The following is an 18,412-nucleotide window of genomic DNA, read 5'->3' on the forward strand; positions in this document are numbered from 1 at the left end:
TTTAGGGATTCTTCTTTCTTTCTTTCTTTCTTTCTTTCATTCGAAGGAAGGAGGGAATCAAGAACCGTCCTGAATAAGGAAGAAAGAAATTCTTTCCTCTATCCTTCCATCCCCTCCTTCCTTCCTTCCTCCCTGCATCCCTTCCTTCCTCCTTCCTCCCTGCATCCCTTCCTTCTTTCCTTCTTTCTTCTTTCTTTCTTCCTTCCTTCCTCCATCCCTTCCTTCCTCCTTCCTCCCTCAATTCTTTCCTCTATCCTTCCATCCCCTCCTTCCTTCCTTCCTTCCTCCTTCCTTCCTTCCTTCCTCCCTGCATCCCTTCCTACCTTCCTTCCTTCCTTCCTTCTTTATTTCGTGCATCCTTTCTCTGAGAAAACTATTTCCGTGCCTCCCTTCCTTGCATCCCACTCCAATACTATTTTTTTAGTTTTTATTCATTGTACTTTTAAAAGAAAAAAAGTACATTTTAAAGGTGCAACCCGACTTTTGCTCCGCTGCTTACACAGTCGGGCGTCTCGTGAGTACGAACGGTGCAAAAACGTCCCTCGGCAGCCGTCAAACAGCGGACATTAAAGAGGTCGTGACGCTAAGTGGAGCCGCCGTTCTCGGAGGAGAGGAACCGGAAACAGACGTGACGGCCGGCGCAAGGGAGTAAATATCCGAAAGGTTCCACGGCGCTGGGCGTGAGGTGATGGATGGGCCTCAAAACGGACAATTTGGTGGCGTGACTCATGCACATCGTGTATCGCGCTCTACACACTCACTCGCTTTAATTGGCACAAGTCGATTCAAGTCCCCTCTGACATTTTCTCTCCTTTGTCAAATCATATTTTGGACTTATTCAATTTTACTGGTTCATCAATAGATTGCTAGCAGTTTTTCAACTTTTTACTCTCAGCGTAACCTCATAAAATAAAATAGATTTTATTTAGTCTTCCGCATACAGTCACATAATAGAGGCGTCATTTCTCAAATAGTCAAAAAAAAATACATTTAATATTTTGGCAAGCCACTGTAACATTATCAACACTTTGAACTTTAACACTGTTTAAATGCATGAAAATAAAAACTGTAATTAAATCATGATATAATTGAAATTCGATTACATTTTATTTTATTTAAATGTAAACTAATTGTACTAAATTTAAAAAGTTTGCACATTTAAGTGTGATGCCTTGCTTACCAGTGAAGGGATGCCAGGTACCATTTTATTGTCATGATAAAACCTTGATCAAGTCACATTTTCACTTGCCGTTCAAGTGTAAAAAGAAGTTAACCGCTCTTCAATGAGAAAAACTGCTCATGACCTATTTTATGATAACGGAACAATCATTTTTGTTGTTTCTCGGAATTCAAACAAGCTTCCATTAAAAAAAAAAAAAAAAAATGGAAACGTAAGTCGAACTGTGGGCGTGATAAGATTTCGTATATGTTTCACATTTGAATATGTTGTACGAAAAAATGAATATACTCCTGACACACGCTGGTGGCCCGGAGGGCTTTTCACACTATTTTATTTCCCTTCATTTGGGATTAGCGTCGCAACAAGCCAAAGAAAAAGCAAAGCACATGCCCAAGATTAACCCCCACCCCCGCATGTCCTCATATGATTTTTTTTTTATTTATTTTTTTGTGCAGAAACGAGGGAGGACCGCAACAAAAGACTGTTCAGACACTACACTGTGGGATCCTACGACAACTTCACCTCATACAGGTACGCCCCGGCTCACCCGTGGGAAAATCTGAATTCACGGTCCCCGGGTCTGTGTGGGGGTCCACTTGGCGAGCTGTGGTGGACTTGACTGCCGCCTCAAGGCCACGAGCCGCCACTGCACCGAGCGATGAGCCACTGCTGGACCGTTAATGCATCAAATTCAAAACTGATCACAATTTATTTGCTTTGTATCGCAACCTTCTTGTCATGTTGCTGGTCAAATTGTCCCATTTAAAGTTATGAAAAATGAGCTTTTATTGGTTGAGAATGCAAACTAAAGAATAAAACAGAAATGGTTGCGGCAAAATGACTGCGCTCAAATACTTGCGGGCGTTCTACAAAATGAATTTGTCATGGTGGTCACCTGTCACGATGACGCTAATACAAAAACGCTCGTTTTCGTATGCTTTCGCTTTTGAGTTTGGAGGCAAACGCGCGACTTTGGATGGCAAAGCGCCTCCATTTAATGTCACTTTCCCACCCGCTTTTCTCTGGCTTTTTTTTTTTTTTTTTTTATGAAATGTCAGCTTTTTGTTCATTTTCCTCCCGCTTTTTCGACTTTTCTAAATGTCATTCCTGTTGCGGCGGCTACGCGTTTGTATGGAATTTTCCGTCGGCGTGTGCGCTACGGTTGACGGTCGACAGCCGTATGGATCCAATATTATGTCAAAATATTGAAGTCCAAACAACATGTTGAGGACTAATGGAATCACTTACCAAAAGGGCAACAAAAAAATTTCGATATGCGTGATGCTTTTTATCGTTGTACAATAAGTTATACGGTCTACGCCGCGAGGGATGCGTAGGGGTGGAAAATCCATTGAAATCGCGTAAATGTCAATGCGAAATTAACAGAGATTTGGAAAATTTTGAGGCTCATTAAATAGCTCATATTCATATATTGTATGAAGGTTTTCTTTAGTCATGCGCGCAAAATCATGCAATTACCGTAATTCCTGGCCTACAGAGCGCACCTGGTTATAAGCCCCACCCCAGCACATTTGGAAAGGAAATACCATTTGGTACGTACATACATACGCCGCAGCCGTGGAAAAGCCGCAAGTGCCCACGTTGAAACACGAGATATTTACAAAGAAAGACACAGAAAGTGTTTAACGCTAGCGCGGTGCTAACACAAGCGTGGCGCTAATGCTAGCGCGGCATCGACAGGGCCGGTTAAAAAAAAAAAAAAAAAAATCACTAGTAAAAATCAATGACACACACCAGTAACACGCAAGCACAGTGCTAACGGTAGCGCAGCACTAACATGGTCGGAAAAAGTCACTTCCTCGGCACATATATTCCAGCCTCACTCTTATTTTTTCGGCTCAAGTGCCTCCTTGCGGCTGTTTGAAAAAAAATGCAAAAATTAGCGGCATGATCGCATAAGCCGCAGGGTTGGAAGCGTGTGAAAAATGTAGGCCGGAAATTAACGTAAACAGAATCGACTTTAACTGTAACTTTGTGTACAGGCAGCCAGAAAAGGAGGCCGGAAAATGTTTTGTTGTTGTTTTTTTCCGCCTTCTTACGTGTTCCAGTTAAGGGGCCAGCTAGAAATGATTGAGGAAGGCCTGGCTGATTCCAAAGTCGGGTTATCGCAGTTTACTTTTATTTTTCCTCGAGAAAATGCTTCATTGGCATTTGAACAGGGGTGTGTAGACTTACGACACACTATCCGCTGTATAATGAGGGGGATTACGAAGTGTTTTCATCCCAAAAATGATTCCGGTTGAGGGGGGCACAATCCGACTTTTGTGCTCCCTCTTACATTGTCGCCATTTAGAGCCAATCCACAATTCCATTGAATTAATGACGTAATTTTGTCCAAGAATCCAATTCCTGGACTTTCACAACCGTACAACGCCACAAGAATTTTGTCTAACAAAGTGCCAAAATTCTTTGGCCTCCTCCTTCCAGAAAGGTTTGTTTCCGATCAGCCGCTCGCTGCACTGCGAGCTCCGTGTTCTCCCGGTAAGTCTCGAGGCGCGCGTGCCGTGTTGCTAAGCTAGCGAGTTAGCGAGTGCCGTTTCCGCTTGACGCGAACGTGATTTCCAGCGTCGCTTACTAAAACGTTTGCTCTGGTGTTGCAGTGGCCGTAATATTACCGATGCCAAGTGTGCTGACTTTTCATTCGGGTGTGTTTGACGGTTGCGGGACGTAACAAAGTATTTTTGAAATGGGAAAATAAGCGACTAGCGTGAACGCGCACAGCAGTGTCGGCGCGATGTTCGGTTGGTCTCAATGGACACTAATTGCAGTTTATACAATCGCTTTAATCAGTTCCTTTGCATTGTCCAGCCATCCATCCATCCATTTGCTGAGCCGCTTATCCTCACAAGAATCGCGGGAGTGCTGGAGCCTATCCCAGCTATCACGGGGCAGGAGGGAGGGTAACACGCCAATCGCAGGTCACATGGAGACAAACAGCCAAGTGTCCGATTTATGTTGTATGTTTTTGGGATGTGGGAGGAAACCCGAGTGCCCGGAGAAAAGCCACGAAGGCACGGGGATAGCATGCAAACGCCACACAGGCGGGGCCGGGATTCGAACCCCGGTCGTCAGAACTGTGAGGGCCAACACTCTAGCCAGTTGCTCCACCATGCCGCTTTCTTTGCTTGTCCATCCGTCCATTTTCTCAGCTGCTTATCCTCACAAGGGTGGTAGGGAGTGCTGGAGCTAATCCCAGCAGGCAGGAGGCCGGGTACACTCTGAACCGGTTGCCAGCCGATCACAAGGCACATGGAGACAAACAGCCGCACTCAAAATCACACCTAGGGGCAATTTAGGGTGTCCAATTAATGTTGCATGTTTTTGGGATGTGGGAGGAAAGCGGAGTGCCCACCCAGAGGAAACCCACACAGGCGGGGCCGGGATTCGAACCTCGGTCGTCAGAACTGTGAGGCCAACACTCAAGCCAGTTGCTCCACCATGTTGCTTTCTTTGCTTGTCCATTCATCCATCCATTTTTTTAGCTGCTTATCCTCATAAGAGTCGCAGGGAGTGCTGGAGCTAATCCCAGCTGTCAACGGGCAGGAGGCGGGTTACACCCTGAACTGGTCGCCAGCCAATCGCAGGGCACGTAGAGACAGACAACGGCCGCACTCACAATCACACCTACGGGCAATTAATGTTGCGTGTTTTGGGGATGTGGGAGGAAACCGGAGTGCCCACCCGGAGGAAACCCACACAGGCGGGGCCGGGATTCGAACCCCAGCCCTCAGAACTGTGAGGCCAACGCTTTACGACCGTGCACACAAAAAAAAAAAAAAAAAAATGTTTTTTGGATGGGGGCTGGAACGGATTCATGGCATTTCAAGTTCATTTCAATGTCGAAAAATGGATTTGGTATCCGAGTAATTGGACATCCCAAAAAAACGACCAATTGAATCCGCTCTCCTCCCTTTCCTCGTTTAAATGTCACCAAGCGAAACGTGACGGTGATGAATTTCTTCCGTGGTTAGCGAGCCTCTCGCGTCTGTCACGTCAGTGGCGGAGGATCACTCGCCTGATTGATTCGCTCTTAAGATGCTTTTAAGCCGCACTTCAGTCACATCCGTCTTTTGCCGCCGTGTGTGTGTATCGTTGCAGATTCATATTTTCTTCTCTTGTGTGTGTGTGTGTGTGTTCTCTCCCCAGTGATTACATCATAGAGGAGAAGAATGCTGTTTTACAGAAGAAAGAAAACGAGGGCTTTGGTTTTGTCCTGCGCGGAGCAAAAGGTGGGCGTTATTATGAGTACGTACATCCATCCATTTTCTGTGCCACTTATCCTCACAAGGGTCGCGCGGAGCGCCGGAGCCAATCCCAGCTGTCAACGGGCAGGAGGAGGCGGGGTACACCCCGGACCGGTTGCCGGCCAATCGCAGGGCACATCGAGACAATCAGCCGCGCTCACAAGCACACCTACGGGCAATTTAGGGTGTTCAATTAATGTTGCATGTTTTGCGGATGTGGGAGCAAAGCCCACCCAGAGAAAAGCCACGCAGGCACGGGGAGAACATGCAAACTCCACATGGGCGGGGCCGGGATCTTAGTACATACATTTGTACATCATTTCCTTCCAAGGAAGGAAGGGAGGAAGGAAGGAAGGAAAGACGGTAGAGATGCGGGGAGGAAGGAAGGAAGGAAAGGAAGGAAGGAAGGATGGAAAGAAGGAAGGAGGGATGGAAAAAGAAAGGAAGGAAGGGATTGCAGGAAGGAATGAAGGAAGGGATGTAAGGATGGAGGAAGGAAGGAAGGGAGGAAGGAAGGAAGGGATGGAAGGGACAGTAGGGATGCAGGGAGGAAGGAAGGATGGAAAGAAGGAAGGAAGGGAGGAGGGAGGGAAAAGAAGGAATGAAGGAAGAAGGGATGCAAGGAAGGAACGAAGGAGGAAGGAAGGACAGAGGGGAGGGCAGGGATAGGAGAGGAAGGAAGGAAAGAAGGGAGGGTCTGGGATGGGGGAGGAAGGAAGGAAGGAAGGAAGGAGGAAAGAAGGAAGGACGCTAGGGAGGGAAAAAAGAAAGGAAGGAAGGGCGGAAGGAAGGAAGGAAGGACCGAGATGGAGGGGCAAAAAGGAGGGAGGGAAGGAAGGAAGGGAGGGAAGGGCGAAGGGGAGGTCGAGGAAGGAGGAAGGAAGGATGGGAAATGAAGGAAAGAAGGAAGGAAGGAAGGGAGGGAGGGAGGAGAAAAGAAGGAAGGAAGGAAGGGAGGAAAGAAGGAAGGAAGGAAGGGATGCAAGAAGGAAGAAGGAGGAAGGAAGGAAGGAAAGAAGGGATGCAGGGAGGAAGGAAGGAAGGAAGGAAGGAAGGAAGGAAGGAAAGACGGTAGGGATGCGGGGAGGAAGGAAGGAAGGAAGGACGGAAAGAAGGAAGGAGGGATGGAAAAAGAAAGGAAGGAAGGGATGCAGGAAGGAATGAAGGAAGGGATGGAAGGATGGAGGAAGGAAGGAAGGAAGGGATGGAAGGAACGGTAGGGATGCAGGGAGGAAGGAAGGATGGAAAGAAGGAAGGAAGGGATGGAGGGATGGAAAGAAGGAAGGAAGGAAGGGATGCAAGAAGGAACGAAGGAAGGAAGGAAGGACGGAAGGGATGCAGGGAGGAAGGAAGGAAGGAAGGAAGGAAGGAAGGAAGGAAGGAAGAAAGACGGTAGGGATGCGGGGAGGAAGGAAGGAAGGAAGGAAGGAAGGATGGAAAGAAGGAAGGAGGGATGGAAAAAGAAAGGAAGGAAGGGATGCAGGAGGGAATGGAAGAAGGAAGGAAGGAAGGAAGGAAGAAGGAAGGAAGAAGGAAGGAAGGAAGGGATGGAGGAAAGATGGCAACAAAGTGTTATCGATATATGAGACAGATGATTCAGGCTGAGCAAAAAAAAAATGGTGGAATTTCTCTGTGGGCAAAATAGCATAAGATGGGCAGGGGGGAGGGGCTTGCTGTTTTCCACGCGTAAGCAAAATATTTGTTTGGACAAACAATAAAACCACACATCAGAGAGGCGGGTGGCACCTTGCAATCGTCGCCAGCCAATCGCATCCACGCGCAAGACTTTTTGCAAGACTGCGACGCAAAGGGCGAAAGTGATAAGATCCGTGACGCGGGCGGGCATGAGTATTTTGAACCCAGAACCCCTGGAGTGTGAGACAGGCCCGCTCGCCACTTGGCGACCGCGCTACGCACGAATCGTTGCACGAGTCGGCACGTTTTTGCGTTCCCCGATGCACTCGGCCCGTCGCCCCATCTGCCGCTCGCAAATGGCGCTCACGCTGAGCAGGCTCCGCTTCTCCGGCTCGCTCTTTCCTCTCTTTTTTTTCTTCTCTTTCCTTATCCCTCCCTCCCTCCCTCCCTCCCTCCTCACTCTTGCGCTCCTGCTCTCCCTTGGCAACCTTTGCGTCCATTATCCCCTCCGCCTTTTCCAGCAGTATGGTCGCCCCGCTTCTTCAGCTTGAACGTGTATGACTGTCTTTTTTTTTTTTTTTGGAAACGCACGTGCCCCGTTTCCTCCAGCCCTCGGGGGGGGGGGGCAGTTACCGTGGCAACCTCCGCCAAGGCACCTTGGTACGAGTCTGCTTTTACTTCTCCATCACTCACGGCCGGTGGAGCTGTCTCGTGCTGTCCACTGGAACACTCCCACTCAAATACTCTCGAACTGCAGCACTGCAGGTCACGGCGCAGGCACGTGCACACATAGCCAATAGTTGGTGCCGAAGCAACGGTTCGTTTGCCCTGCACAAAAAACATCAAAGTTAACATCTCGTTCATCAGTTTTTGTTTTGTTTTTTAATCTGACAAGCATTTGTTTGAGTCCTTGAGCGGTTTGCTCCCAGGGTGTGTTGACTTTTCGCAGTGCGGAAAATAAGTATTTGAACGCCGTGCTATATCGCAGGGCTACGGAGAAATAGCCAAGCACCTTGGTGAAAAAAAGGTCCACTGTCGGAACAATCATTAGAAAATGGAAGAAGCTAAATGTGACGGTCAATCTCAATCGGAGTCTGAGTGAGGAATCGGCCCAGGACTGCACGACAGGACTTGGTCCTGAAAAGATCTGAAAAGAGGTGGGACCACCATTTCCAAGGTGACTGTTGGTAATACGTCACAGTTTGAAATCCTGCACGGCACGGAAGGTTCCCTGCTTAAACCAGCACATGTCAAAGCCCGTCTTAAATTTCACAATGACCATCGTGGGAGAAAGTTTTGTGGTCAGATGAGACCAAAATGGAACTTTTTGGTCATAACTCCACTAACCGTGTTTGGAGGGAGAAGAATGATGAGTTCCATCCCAAGAACACCGTCCCTACTGTGAAGCATGGGGGTGGTAGCATCACGCTTTGGGGGTGTTTTTCTGCACATGGGACAGGACGACTGCGGCCATGTATTGTGAGATTTTGGGGTACAACCTCTTTCCCTCAGTCAGAGTCTTGAAGATGGGTCGTGGTTGTCATGACATGACAGTGACCCGAAACACACAGCCGGGAAAACCAAGGAGTGGCTCCGTAAGAAGCATATCAAGGTTCTGGCGTGGCCAAGCTTGGTCTCCAGACCTAAACCCGATAGAAAATCTTCGGAGGGAGCTGAGACTCCGTGTTTCTCAGCGATAGTCCAGAAACCTGTCTGATCTAGAGAAGATCTGTGTGGAGGGGTGGGCCATAATCCCTCCTGCAGTGTGTGCAAACCTGGTGAACAACTACAGGAAGCGTTTGACCTCTGTAATTGCAAACGTAGGCTACTGTACCAAATATTAACACTGGTTTTCTCAGGTGTTCAAATACTTATTTGCAGCTGTATCATGCAAATAAATTGATGAAAAAAAATTGAGATGATCTCTCTCACAGTGGAAACTTGCACCTACGATGAAAATTTCAGACCCTTCTGCTAAGTGGGAGAACTTGCAATATAGCAGGGGGTTCAAATACTTATTTTCTTCACTGTATGTCCACCGCAGCCTCCCCTCAACTCCCTTGTTAACCGTCGTATTAGTGACTGTTGTTTACTCCGATGTCTGTCACCCTAACGTGAAGTCGCGCCGTCGCTAAAGCCTCTCGTTCCGCTCGCTTAGCCGAGACGCCCATCGAAGAGTTCACGCCGACCCCGGCGTTCCCGGCCCTGCAGTACTTGGAGTCTGTGGACGTGGAGGGCGTGGCCTGGAAGGCCGGCCTGAGGACGGGAGACTTTCTCATCGAGGTAGTCGCGCGCCGTCATCATATTTCACCTCTTGAGTTTATCTGTGACCGCAGTCGCGACTCAAATCAACCTTCCCCATTGAAATGAATGCAAAGGCCATTAATCCGGTCCAGCCCCCCTCAAAATTAAATAAGATAAAAGACATTATGTATTCCCGCTAGTTGCTCCATAGCGAGTCCAAGTACCGCCGCGTATTTAATCCGCATTTTTAAGACGACAACTGCGATTTTGTGCGTGTGCGGCGTCCAGGTGAACGGCGTTAACGTGGTGAAGGTCGGCCACAAGCAGGTGGTGTCGCTGATCCGGCAGGGGGGCAACCGGCTGCTGATGAAGGTGGTGTCCGTCGCTCGGAAACCGGAGTCGGAGGAAGTCGTCCGCAAGAAAGGTAAACACGCCAAACGGATGTGCCGGCGGGATGATGCGAATCTGAATCCCGTTTTCTGCGGCGCTCCCCGATATTGAGCAAGGCACTTTTTTTTTTTGCTGTAATAAAATCGCCGTAGAAGCACACAAATTCTCCCGCACCGCGACATCTTCAGTGCGCCTCGCCACTGTTGTCATGGCGACTACGCCGCAATGTTTTGAATTAAGCATCGGTTTTCAGCAACGGGCTCGCTCCACCTCCCGGACCGCTTCCTCTCTCTTTTGTTCCGCGAAAACCTCCCTCCGTCTCCACTGCGCGGCGGCACGACCCCGGCGAGGACTGAGGACTTGTGCGCCGCGCGCGGGACGCTTGGATTTGATGGGTTTTGGGTGGGGGGAGGGGGAGGGGGATCTTTTTTTTCATGGAGTACACAGGAAGGGTGCTTTGACTTACCTGTGAAGTTGCTTCTCAGGTCTTGGCGCAGGAAGAGAAGGAGTCGGCACACCTGGGATGTTTATGAAATGATGATTTAAGTGTTTTAAAGTCGGCGAGATTGCGACAGCGAGCGTTTCGAGAGGGACGGCGAGACCCCCGCTAGCGTGGGGGTGTGAAGTCTGGTGCATGCCGTTCCCCTTTAGATGTTAAACCATTGTCCTCTCTCCTTCTGTCAGCGCTCGTGTTTTGTTTTTGCTTTTGGTTTGTTCTTCAGTCGTGCAAAAACGGGAGTGAACTTGACCGCTCGCGCTAGCTGGTGCGGACGCCGATCGAGTGACCGGGTGCACCGAGGACCGCGTCGGGCAAACGGGCAGAATTGCCGTGCAGTTGGTTTTGTGTGTTCTGCGAGACGTTGATAAAAATGGATGAATTTAGCACACGCGGCGGGATTTATGAAATGTGACGCAAAGTCCGGGGGCTGATTTAGCATCTTTAGGTACGTGTTGCGGACCCGCGAACCGACGTCTAATCGGCAATACGACTGTGGTATTTCTGAATGTTTTATGGGCTGACTTCGGGCCAATCACCAGAAGGAGTCGTGCCAGACCACCCGTGACCAAACAAATTTTAACTCAGCATTTCCCATCATCATCTATCACGTTTTAGATGTCATGCTACGCAGAATGGGCAGATGCACCCAATCCTCACCCACCTGAGACACGTTTAATCCAATAAAACATGCCTTTTTACACAATTTCAGGGTCCTAAAAAATTATCAGCGCGTACGATGTCTTTTTTCGCATAACTCGGAAATATATTAGCTAGCCTCTTCCACTTACACTTCCAATTCCATCACTTCAAAATTCATTTTGTGATTTCAGTTCCGTCCCACTCACTGAAACCAAAACACGAGAACTACCGAAAAACATTTTTTTTTAATATGGCGGTCTGGACCTCTTTGACAGCTTTCCATTAGCGTGCGCATTCTGTTAGCGTGAGTAATTTAGCGCCAGGCTATTTGGGCTCTTAGTTAAATCAGTCATTCACGTTTGACGCATCCATGGACCGGGTTTCCCCTCAATGCAATCTTTTGTGCGGGAGTGACGAGGAAAGCCCACCTTCCAAGTATCCAAGCCTCGGTAGACATGAAGAAGTCCAGCTCCCGGCGTAGCGCTTCGTCCGAGCGGCAGCGCGTCAAAGCGGCGTGGGTCGGCCGTCTGCGGGATGCCGGGCGGGCGCTGGGCCGCAAAGCCCAGGGCGTTCCGGCGCCGTCGTGGTCTTCCTCAACGCCGTGCATTTTCTCCGCAGCGCCGCCGCCCCCCAAAAGAGCCCCCAGCACCACTCTGACGCTGCGCTCCAAGTCCATGACGGCCGAGCTGGAAGAACTGGGTGAGTCCGTGTGTCCTCGTTGTCCTGTCCTGCTCTCCGGAAGGTTCTTTGAGCTTTGATTCCATCTCCTTGATGTTCATCTTTTAACGTCCGTCGACTCTTTGTCTGATTGGCCGGCTGTGCCCCGCCTCCTGGTCGACGATGGCTGGGATGGGCGCCGGCACCGCCGCGACCCTTGTGTGGATAAGCGACCAAAAAAAAAAAACGAGTGAATAAATACTCTTTGTCTTCAATAGTAAGATAATTCCCGGCACGAGAAGAATGAAGAGAAAAAAAACGAGGGAAATGTAGTTTGTTCGGCTCCTTCGATATGATCATAACGTAACGATTTCAATTCTTTTCTGTGGTAAATTGCATTTTGATGATCTCGAATAAATGCTCAAAAGGTTTTCCATGCTTCTCCCTTTTCCTGCTTTCCCCTTTTTCCACTAACTTTGACAACAGTCACCTCTCTTGGCTTGTTTTTGTGCTTTTCCTCTCCTCTACCGACGCTTTCATTTCCCGCCAAGCTTCTGCTCGGAGGAGGAGAGGAGGTGAGAATGTTTTATCACCCCTCTGGCTGTAAAAATCCATTTTGCACTTAATAAATGTACTGGACGGGATTTAACAAAAAAAGAAAAGAAAAAAAATCTACTGTAACATTATGTTCGTATTAACATTTAATTTGTGGATTCTTCAGCATACCACTAGAGGGAGTCCACTGTTATTAAATACCACTTATCCTGTCATCATTGTGTTTATGAGTTTATATATATTTAAAAAAAAAAAAAAAATCATACGGCGTTTCCCTCCTCGAGCGTCTTGTCGCGTTCTTACTCGCGTCCCGTTTGCCTTCCCACCAGAGCGGCTCGACGAGATGTTGGCGTCCCAGGAGTCCGTGTTGCGTTCTCAGCCCCCCGAGGCGGATTACAGAGCGGCCACCGTCAAACAGCGGCCCACCGGCAGGCGGATAACACCAGCGGAGATCAGCGTGAGCGGATCGCACGCCCCAACCCAGAACGTAACAACATCTCAACATTTGATTTCATTTCTATTTTCTTTTGTCTGTCTGCAGTCGCTCTTCGAGCGGCAAGGGATGACCCTACATGGAGGTTTTCAGCCAGCCATCGAGCGAGGTCATATGGCGCTACCGAAAGGGATGTCCAGGACCAAGTCATTTGGTAAAAAGATTCACGCGTCCTCTCACTCCGCTCTTAATTATTAGGGCAGCCAATTCCACTCACATTTTTGTGTAGCACTAATCTAAAAAAAAATAGAAATTAATAAAAAAAAAAAAAAAGACTGGATAGCATATACACATCAAGCGGTATGTCGATTGGTTGAAGCCAGTTGGCCGCCATCTTGGTACTCCCAAAACGCGTGGGGGGGGGGGGGGGAACACGGTTTACGGCAGTGATTCCCAAACAGTGCGCCGGGCAACATTACTGTGCCGTGGGAAGTTATCCAATTTTATGTAGTTGCTAAAAAACACACACACAAAAAAAAAACATTTATTCCAAGAAATAATGTATCTTTATTCATCTATTTATGATAGTGAGGCACAGTGATAGACTGAACAAAAACATCCCCTTCTATTGGATGGCAGGAAGTACATACAGTAATTAATCGATCAATTTTTGGTGACATTTAATATTGTTGGTGTGTCGTGGGATTTTTTGATCGTAAAATATGTGCCTTGGCTCGATAAAGGTTGGAAATCACCAGTGTACAGGTTGGATTATGGCGGTGTTTTTCTTAAAGTTTGGCATGTAGAATTAAAACCGGTCGTGTGAGCTTTACATTTTTTCAGTTCTGGTAACATGAAGTATTTTGAATTCGAATTGGTAAGCCAAAAAAGGCAAAGGTGCAAAGGAAAGACATGGAACACCGGCCTATACAGGTGAAGCAGAGAGTGAGCAGTGAACAACAACCGGAAACAAAACTTTGTTCAAGTGAATTAAACTCATCAGAAAATAAGAAAAAAACCTGTACAAACAAACTTTATCAGTGTCAAAGTAAATCTTTCGGATTTACCCGTGGAATGTTTTCTCACGGCCACGAAACTGGCGATTAACGCACAGGTCGCCATGCTTGTTTTGGGAGTATCAAGATGGCGGATGGCGACTTCAGTTTTGGGGGCCAATGAGCCATCCAGTCTTTTTTTTTTTTTTTTTTAACATCAGTGATGTGTAGTGAGAGATCTTCTGGTGTGCCGCAGGAAGGTATCAAATTTCACTTAACTGGTCCGAAAACTCACATTTATTTACAAAAAAATATATATATCTTTGTCCACCTATGTAGGTCAACAATATATAGCGAAAGGGCAGAAGAATTAAACACTCTTTCACTAAATGGCAGAAGGTACAATTCATCATAAATTCTGTTAGCTTGGCAGTTCGAATTGTATGATAGCATTTAGCTAGCGGACTTTTGTTTAGCAAAATGTTGTGGTTTTGTTGAACATTTTAATGTACGGTATTTGATTCTGGCTTCATGTGTGTGTTAAAGTATTATCAGTAGTTTTAAGCTTTATGATTACGGTACATTTGTAATTTACATCTGTTAGCCCGTCTATTGCCTTTCACATTATGTTAGCATGAGCTAGCTGCATTTCTAGTGTTTGGTCAGGCATTTTTGTTGTTGAAATGTGACTTCAAAATATTTATTGTCGAATGTATTAAATTTTTTTGATCTTAAGTGCCAATTTTATTGTTAGCTTCAGCCGTCAGTGACGAACGTTTTGTCTTTTGTTAGCCCGAGGTGATGTTATAATAAGTTCTCCCAGTCCTTGACGGCAAGAGTGACAAAAGCCGCTAAGAAATACTTTTAAAAAATGTGAACATACTCAAACAATAATTGCCAATTTTTTCTTCCTTTCTTTTTCTAATTGCCTCTTCTTTAAGCAGGTTCGCCGTACGCTCGCCTGCGAGGCAGATTGAAAATTGTTTTTAATCCTCAAAGTATCAGCAACAGATTGTGCTGCATTAGTCACACTCACTTCATTAATTTTTAATGAAAGTGTTGAATAAGTCAAGCAAAGATGGAAAAAAAAAACAAACGTGTTAAAAAAAAAAAATAGAAGCTGTTGAGTGTGCACGTTGACCGTTTCACACAAAGCAGGAATTGAAGTGTGAAAGCGGCCCTGGACCTGCTGGGCTGTTTCAACAAAAGGTCTGTTTTCTTGAGCTTGCTGTAATCCTCATCTTGAACTCTGGCGGGCCCCCCAGGTGCAACCGAGGAGGATCGGCTGTCTGCCCTGGAAGGTGAGCACCACTTCCCCCGCAGTTCCTCCATGACCGACAGCCTCCGAGACCACCCGCCGCCTCATCCCATCCCGCCTCCTCCACAAACAGCGCCTCCTCCGCCTCCCTATTACCTGGACACGGGACCTCCCCCGGCTTTCTGCCCGCCGCCGCCCCCGTCGCGGACCCAGAGTCAGGGCCAGGAACCCGGGGGACGCTCCAGCTTTAAGCCCTCCTCCCTGGACCTGCCATACGAGGCGGCTCATCGGCAGGCCGCCCAGATAGAGAGACAGAAGAAGGCCCGCTCCATGATCATCCTGCAGGACTCTTCCCATTTGCCCGTGGAACCCACAGAGATCCCCCGGCCGTCTGTGGCTACCCCGCCCGAGCGCATCAAACGGAAGGGTCGGATCATTGACAACCCCTACGCCAATGTGGGCCAATTCAGCATCGGACTTTACACGCCGACCAAGCCTCAGAGGAAGAAAAGCCCCCTGGTGAAGCAACTGCAGGTAACTGCCGTTCGTTTCTTGGACTGCTGTCGATGAGCCTCGTTTCAAATCAAAGACCCCGGACTCGCTGATCGCGTAGTGGTTCACTTGGCTGACCGAAGTCAAAAAAAAAAAAACGAGGAACGGGCATAAAGTGTCCTCGCACGTGGCCGAGGAGAGCCGCGTAGGCCGATGCGTCATCAGCCGTTTGCTGAACAGGACAAACGGTTAAATACGTAAAAATAAATTCAAAACACTTGCAGGAAGCTGCTGTAGAACACAATTCACACTCAGACCTTCACACAAAGACCAACGGGCCGACTCAAATCCAGCTTCTAACATCGCTGACGAGACCACATCCCTTCAAATACCACAGAAAATTTACAACACCTTATAAAACCGGTTCATTTCTTGAGGATTGTCACGTGAAGCCATGCTCACTTACTCCTGTACTTCATATTTTTCATTGGATTGTTTTATATTTATGGCCGACAAGGGGTTGTCATACAAATATTTGCAATAATTCAGACTTTACTGGTGTACTGGGCCGTTAGCCTCCTGCAGAATCATAATAATAGTAGCGTTCACACTGACTGCGCGTACAAATTCTCATCAGCAGAACGCCTTTGCAAAAAGAAGACCCCCATCTGGACTATATTTGCATTTAACAAGAAAAAGCGCCTAACCTCAAATAGACGCCTACTCAGATAGGGAGTACTGAAATTTATTTGGGTGGAAACAATGAATAGTTGTGTGTCTCACACAAAGGTCTACTTTAATTCTGACCGGGATGTTCTCCCTTGCGTACAAATTCGGGTCAGGGAGCAGCCGCAAGTCCATTGCAATGTAAAAAGAGGACTTCCTCTGTTTCCAGGTGGAGGATTCCCAAGAAAGAGCTAATTTGGTCTTAGCGGCTGCCCACTCCCGAGAGAGCTCACCCTCAGGACGACACCCGCCGAGCCACACGCGCACCAGCCGCGCAGACTACTACCAGCAGCAGCTGGTGGCCGAGCGGGAGCGTTTGCGGGCCCAGGGCGAGGCCATGTTTCAGGGTAAGGGCCCCTTTGCCGCCGCCATCGCCGGAGCAGTGAAGGAACGTGAGCGTCGCCTGGAGGAGCGGCGGAGATCCACTGTCTTCCTTTCCGTCGGAACCATGGAGGGAGCGTCCTCCGCCGGAACGGAGGTCCCCTCTCTGACTCAGTCTCACTCCATCGACGAGCGGATACTCACGAGAGAGCTCGGCCAGCTGCCACCTCCTGCCTTGGCCTTGAGCCCTTCACCGAGCGGGACCACCTTCATCCATCCGCTGACAGGAAAGCCCCTGGACCCCAATTCCCCTCTGGCTCTTGCGCTGGCCGCAAGGGAGAGGGCACTGACTTCCCAGAGCCAATCCCCGACTAGCAGCCCAGAGCCACGGACTAAACAAGAGCGGGTGGGCCAGGGCGTAATATTCATTGACACTCAGACCAAAGAGTCTCCGCACGGAGAAGGGCCACCCACATCCCCACCCTTTCCACCTCAAATCTCTAAGGGAGGGTCTAGCCTTGGATCCACCCCAACATCAGTATTAGTCCCACCGCCCACCAAACCGCCGTGGTCACCGTCAAGTGTTTCGTTCCACCAGGAGATGGAGGCCAGGATCGATGAGAGGAAGGAGGAAAAAACGCGAGACGATAAGAAGAGCATGTTAATCAGTATCATGGACACGTCGCAGCAGAAAACGGCCGGCCTGATCATGGTCCATGCGACCAGTAATGGCCAGGCCAGTGGCGGGCGTCCAGAGTTAGAGGAGGCAGCCGTGGCGACATCCAAAGAGCCGAACAAGTCACTAAGTCCACGGACTAAGTCCCCCAGTCCCACAGTCTCTCTGCCCCAGCCTCAGAGTCAGTGTGCTGCCAGTCCCGCTCTCGATAAGGCTCTGGTTCAGGGAAGCTCAGAGGAGGACACAGATCCGTACACGGTGACGCTGCCCCCTGCCATGCTGTCCTCCAGTGATGAGGAAACACGCGAGGAGCTGCGCAAGATCGGTTTTGTTCCGCCGCCCGATGAGTTCGCTAACGGGCTGCTTGCACAAGCTCAGGCCAAGGGTATTTTACTGTCCCCGACCAAACCTCCAGTCCCTTCGCCAACCACCCCTCCAACACCGACACCCCAAACGCCCTCAACCGCGATTACCCTGAGCGTAACCCCCAGCCAGCCTCAACCTCCACACCTCCCGCCTCCACCCAGCGCTCCGCCCGGTGCAGCGGCTGTCTCAGGGAAACCATCGGACCCCCCGGAGCCTCCACCAGTGGGCGAGTCCGGCTCTGCGGCCGATTCGGGCGTGGAGGAGGCCGACACGCGCAGCTCCAGCGAGCGAGAGAGAGACCACCACCTCGAGACCACCAGCACTGTCTCCACGGTTTCCAGCATGTCCACGCTGTCCTCAGAGAGCGGCGAACCGGCCGACACACACACCACACACACTTCCTATGCCGACGGGCAGACTTTTGTGCTCGACAAGCCGCCAGTGCCTCCGAAGCCCCGACTCAAGTCCCACTTAGGAGGCAGCAAAGGCCCTGTCACCTTCAGGGACCCTCTGCTGAAGCAGAGTTCTGACAGTGAGCTGCTATCCCAGCAACAGGCTGCGGCACTGGCCGCGGCGGTGGCCGGAGGAGCCGGACTGCCCCCCGGCGGCTCCGCCTCCGTGACCGGACTGGCGCCCACCAAGCCGCGCTACCTCTTCCAGCGGCGCTCCAAGCTATGGGGAGACCAGGTAGAGCCCCGCGGGCCAGGAGTAGGTCTCGGTATTGGGAGTTTGGGCAATCTCGGCGGGCTGGGACTCGGGCTGGGTGCCGACGAGGGGGTGAAACCCTCTGTGATGGGGGAGCTCAGTTCAAGACTACAGCAGCTAAATAAAGACACGCGGTCTTTGGGGGAGGAACCGCTGGGAGCGTCGCTGGACCCTGGGAGGAAGTCTCCTGTAGCAGGTGCCAGGTAAGAGAACTGCACCGTCATTCCACAGTGACACACGACGTCGCAAGTGCGTGAATCCCGGAGGAGTTTTCCCTACAACTACTCTTGGTGTGTGTTTGCTGTCGGGAGGAATCACGCCATGATTGAGAGTACAACAAGGTGTTGTTGTTTTTTGTTTTTTTTTTTTATTTCTG

At 49.3% G+C, this 18,412-nt stretch overlaps 1 protein-coding gene across 1 annotated transcript in view; it reads left to right on the forward strand.

Moving 5' to 3' along the window:
• shank3a (SH3 and multiple ankyrin repeat domains 3a) overlaps positions 1-18,412 on the forward strand; it is a 125,053-nt gene that overhangs the window by 97,238 nt on the left and 9,403 nt on the right. The window contains exons 12-20 of the mRNA XM_061821659.1: positions 1,636-1,711; positions 5,348-5,430; positions 9,239-9,363; positions 9,613-9,748; positions 11,471-11,551; positions 12,394-12,521; positions 12,606-12,711; positions 14,758-15,284; positions 16,138-18,239. Of these exons, the coding sequence (XP_061677643.1) occupies positions 1,636-1,711; positions 5,348-5,430; positions 9,239-9,363; positions 9,613-9,748; positions 11,471-11,551; positions 12,394-12,521; positions 12,606-12,711; positions 14,758-15,284; positions 16,138-18,239 (3,364 nt within the window). The remainder of the gene's footprint in view (positions 1-1,635; positions 1,712-5,347; positions 5,431-9,238; positions 9,364-9,612; positions 9,749-11,470; positions 11,552-12,393; positions 12,522-12,605; positions 12,712-14,757; positions 15,285-16,137; positions 18,240-18,412) is intronic.

Source organism: Syngnathoides biaculeatus, chromosome 6 (genome assembly GCF_019802595.1).
Source record: "Syngnathoides biaculeatus isolate LvHL_M chromosome 6, ASM1980259v1, whole genome shotgun sequence".
In the NCBI taxonomy this organism is placed as follows: domain Eukaryota; kingdom Metazoa; phylum Chordata; class Actinopteri; order Syngnathiformes; family Syngnathidae; genus Syngnathoides; species Syngnathoides biaculeatus.